We start from the raw sequence: 4,035 nt of genomic DNA, 5'->3' as shown, positions 1-4,035 counted from the left end.
TAGTATTATTAATGATAAAAAAAATTAATATATATATTAGAAAAACATATAACAAGATTTTTAACCATGAAGATTCACCAAATTTTATTATGGAGATTTTTAATTTGTAAACAATCTTTGTCACGATACCATGGGTTGACACTGGTAATATCAACAATAGATGTCCAAAATACAATAACTCATTTTATATGATAATTTTGTTAATTAATTAATTTAATTAAAAAGACAAGAAATACTAACTACTTTGAAAATAAATCTCACCCTTAATTTTTATGTATTATTAAGAATAGTTTAAAATATTCTCTCGAGATTAAATCCCTACCATTTATCTAATAATTAATTTATTACATAATTAAATTAAAATTCTAATTGGTCCATGGACAGTTGTTGGGTTAAGACACTCTTTGATGTGAATCACTGATTCAATTTCCCCTAAATAAATGTAATATAGTAGACATTAAAAAAAATATAATACTGTGAAACTTACCCAAAAAAAAAAGAAAAAAGAAAAGAAAAAAAAGGAAAAAAAACAAAAAGAAAAAAACAAAAAACCAAAAAAAATTCTCAAAACCCTGATTGTAAACAACGTCACCTAACTCTTGATTGAAGACTTGAGGACTGTACACAATGTACCATCACTGAAACATAATTCCCAGGTTGGTAACAGCGCTGTAAATTTTGGGCGGTTGGACATGAGGTGTGTGGTATGTTGAACTAGATTGAACGTAAAAAGAAAAGATTCCCTTTTGCCACCCACAAATTTCAAGCTTAAATTATTGCCTCTTAAGCAGACAAAGGTGTTGGTGTTGTTGTTTAAGGATGTCACCTCGAGGCGATTGGTGATTGGATTGAATGTTCTCAGTGTACTTTCAGTAACAAAGTCCAAGGTTTGGCCTCATGGTCATTTTATTTTCTATTTAACAGGAGCACTTGAGTCTCTTTGGTCCATTGATATGCAATCCAAGACAAGAATTTTATAGCTTGGATGAACCATTGAATTGGGTTTTTAGATCAGGGCAGTCCCCTGTTCATATCTTCTATCAACTTGCAGCACTGAGCAAACATGGTCGATCCAATTCTTTCATGTTTTACAGGAATCATGGAAGGCTCTAAAGCTAAAACGACCCAAAGTCTGGTTAATTGCACATATCAAACCAAATTAGCAGGCCATTGTCAACTAGTGACAGTAACATGGTGCAAGAATGTGATGGGCCTAGGACTTTGTGTCTCAGTCGAAAAGAACCCATATGTTCAATCAATTTGCAAAGTAGAGCTTAAGCCATGGTGCTTCTGGAGAAAACAGGGCTCTAAGAGCTTTGAGATCGATGGAATTAGACTTAAAGTTTTCTGGGATTTCTGCTCTGCTAAATTCCTATGTGGGCCTGAGCCCCAGGAAGGATTCTATGTTGCAGTGATGTGTGATGAAAAGATCGTTCTGTTATTGGGAGATATGAAGGAGGAGGCCTTCAGAAAGACTAAGGCCAAGCCTTCAGTTATCCAAGCCTCCTTGATCTCTAGAAAACAGCATGTCTTGGGGAAGAAGCATTTTAACACTAGAGCTAAGTTGGACGAGACCGAGAATCAGCCTCATGACATCTCTATTGAATGCCACTCAATTGCACCAAGAGACCCAGAATTGAGCATTAAGGTTGATGATCAGGTAATTATGCGGGTGAAACGTTTGCTCTGGAATTTTAGAGGCAATCAGACTGTAACTGTCAATGGTGCTCTTCTGCAAGTTTTCTGGGATATTCATGATTGGTTATTCAATCCTGGACAGGGTCATGCATTGTTTGTCTTCAAGCACATATCTCCTGAAAGGTGCATTGCACAGGATTCAAACAAAGCCACTTTTATAACGTTAGATGGCTGTGCAAAATCTGAGGAGAAGAGCATTAGTGGTCTCGCAGAGTACTATCTATTGCTCTATGCCTGGAAATTGAATTGAAAACAAAATTTGTTTCAGTCTCTTGATTCTGTGACAGTGGTAGCATCTACTTCAATTTCATAACAATGTATTAAAGACTTGAACATATGGGTACTCATTGGTGGAGTGTTTGATTATACTATCAGGGCTGTGCCATTGATGGATCGATGTCCTTTTTGGCTGCTGAGGAGATCACAGAGGCCTTGTGTGCCTGGCACTGAGGAGATCTTCTTGGCACAATGATTGTTGCTAGTTCTTGTAGAGCCCAACTCAGACCAAAGGAGGCCACCAGTTGAGGTTTCCAGGCTGTTTCCTTCATTGTTACAGACAGTGATCTAAGTTCAATTTATCTGTATTGTGCAATGAGTTGTCTTGCATCTTGTGATATAAAATCAGTATAAAATAGGGACATGTATTTCTTGTGGAGGTATTCATTTTCTATTGTAGAAGTCATGATTCTTCTAAAGCTACTTATCCAGCTTCCTGTAGACAATAACCATTGCATCTTTATTGACACATGCATTCGGCTTCATGAACTTGTGTTGGGGGACATATGAGTGTTTGGACATGCTGCAAAATCAGCGTTCCTGAACCTAGGGCTGAAAATGGTTTCTATAAGCTTAATAAGAAAGCAAGTTGCATTTTGTCAGTTGTAATTTATGCTTCGGTGACTTGCCATTAATCTTCTATGCCTGGAATGAAAAGTGAAAATAGATTAAGTTAAAGTGAAATCAGAATTTGTGACTCGAACCAAAGAATAATTTGAGGGCCATGTTGATGGTTCTTTATTGCTAAATTACAGGTTTCTGTGGTTCATAACAAATACCCTAGGGCTTCATATAAATTTAAATATGAAAATTTCCATCTAAGTGTTTGCTGTCCTGGCCCTGGGTGCCTAGTAAAAATGGACTTATTTCAACCCTAAGCTCTACCAATTCAAAATAAAATTTATTTATGAATTTATTTGATCTTTTGAATCACATTCCGGGGCTGTATAGTAAAAAATGATCTTTTATTTCAGCCATAAGCTATGCTTATTCAAAATAAAATTTATTTATTTAATTACAAAATGAATTTATTATTTGTGATTTTTCTAATTACATTTTCAGTGTTTTTTTTTTAAGATATTTTTCCAATTTTTGTATCCTATAGGATAAGTTTAATGGTCAAATTATATATTTTTTCCTAAAAATTTACAAGTTTAAATCTAAAATGGATATTTCAATGAATTTAAGAATCAAATCTCTATTTAGAAAGATCCCTACTCCCATAAACAAAAAGATCTGAGACATAATTTAGTGTCTGTTTTGACAATAACCACTTTATTATTATTATTAATCATATACTATGATGTTATAAATACCTTTGATTTCTCTGAAAATTTTCAGATTGTGTTATTGTTAAATACTTTTAAAATATTTAGATTTAAGTTTATTCGTACTGTATTTGTCCATATAAGTTATTTTTGACATTCTTAACCATGAGAATTTCAACTTTCAACACTGAACTTTATTTCTCATCCCATTATTTTGTCCAATATTTTTAGAATTTTTAGGTCTGCCATTATTCTTACCATTAATTTTCAACATTTCTGATAAGTTTCTTCTCAAACTCTCAACAATAAGAAACGATATTTGCAACAATACACTGAACTTTCTTAATAGGATCCAATGGACAATGTTAGGCAGTTTGGAAATTGGAGTACTTCATCAAATGAATTGGATGATGTTCCAGATGGTGCAGTTATGGATACTGAGTAGGTTTTGTTTTGAATTACTGTTTGATCGATGAAGTAGATCAGTTGTAGATTGTAGATATTGAATCAGATCGTTCTCGAGTTAGTGTTTTTGGTTTTCTGGACAGTGAACCCTGTAATAACCTGCTAGATTTCAGCTTTCATGGAGCCTGATTACTGGATGTTATGATTTCAACATACATGGAGCCTGATTACTGGATGCTATGCTTTCAACTTTCATGGAACCTGATTACTAGATGTTATTGATTATATTGCAATATCATCAGCAACATGGTAATGTATACTATGACATAGAATATGATTTACTGAACATTCTAAATAGCAGCTTGCAATTATACAAAACATTTTTTCA

The 4,035-nt window shown here is 33.8% G+C and overlaps 1 protein-coding gene across 2 annotated transcripts; it reads left to right on the top strand.

The window, feature by feature from the left end:
• Positions 1-822: 822 nt before the first annotated feature.
• Positions 823-2,583, top strand: LOC149173167 (uncharacterized). 2 transcript variants are annotated; one of them, XM_089427884.1, is made up of 3 exons: positions 823-1,660; positions 1,781-1,911; positions 2,074-2,583. In XM_089427884.1, exons 1-3 carry the CDS (start codon positions 1,064-1,066, stop codon positions 2,168-2,170), a joined length of 825 nt encoding a protein of 274 aa, XP_089284010.1. In that variant the 5' UTR covers positions 823-1,063; the 3' UTR covers positions 2,171-2,583. The 2 variants fall into 2 exon arrangements, with proteins under 2 accessions (XP_089284010.1, XP_089284009.1); XM_089427883.1 differs by having other exon boundaries at positions 825-1,911.
• Positions 2,584-4,035: the final 1,452 nt, after the last annotated feature.

This window comes from Pinus tabuliformis, chromosome 4_2 (genome assembly GCF_031772625.1).
Source record: "Pinus tabuliformis cultivar Carrire ecotype Pingquan chromosome 4_2, CPIR1, whole genome shotgun sequence".
Lineage (NCBI taxonomy): Eukaryota > Viridiplantae > Streptophyta > Pinopsida > Pinales > Pinaceae > Pinus > Pinus tabuliformis.
The sequence above is the reverse complement of the archived record's forward strand: the minus strand, read 5'-3'. Positions and strand labels throughout refer to the sequence as shown.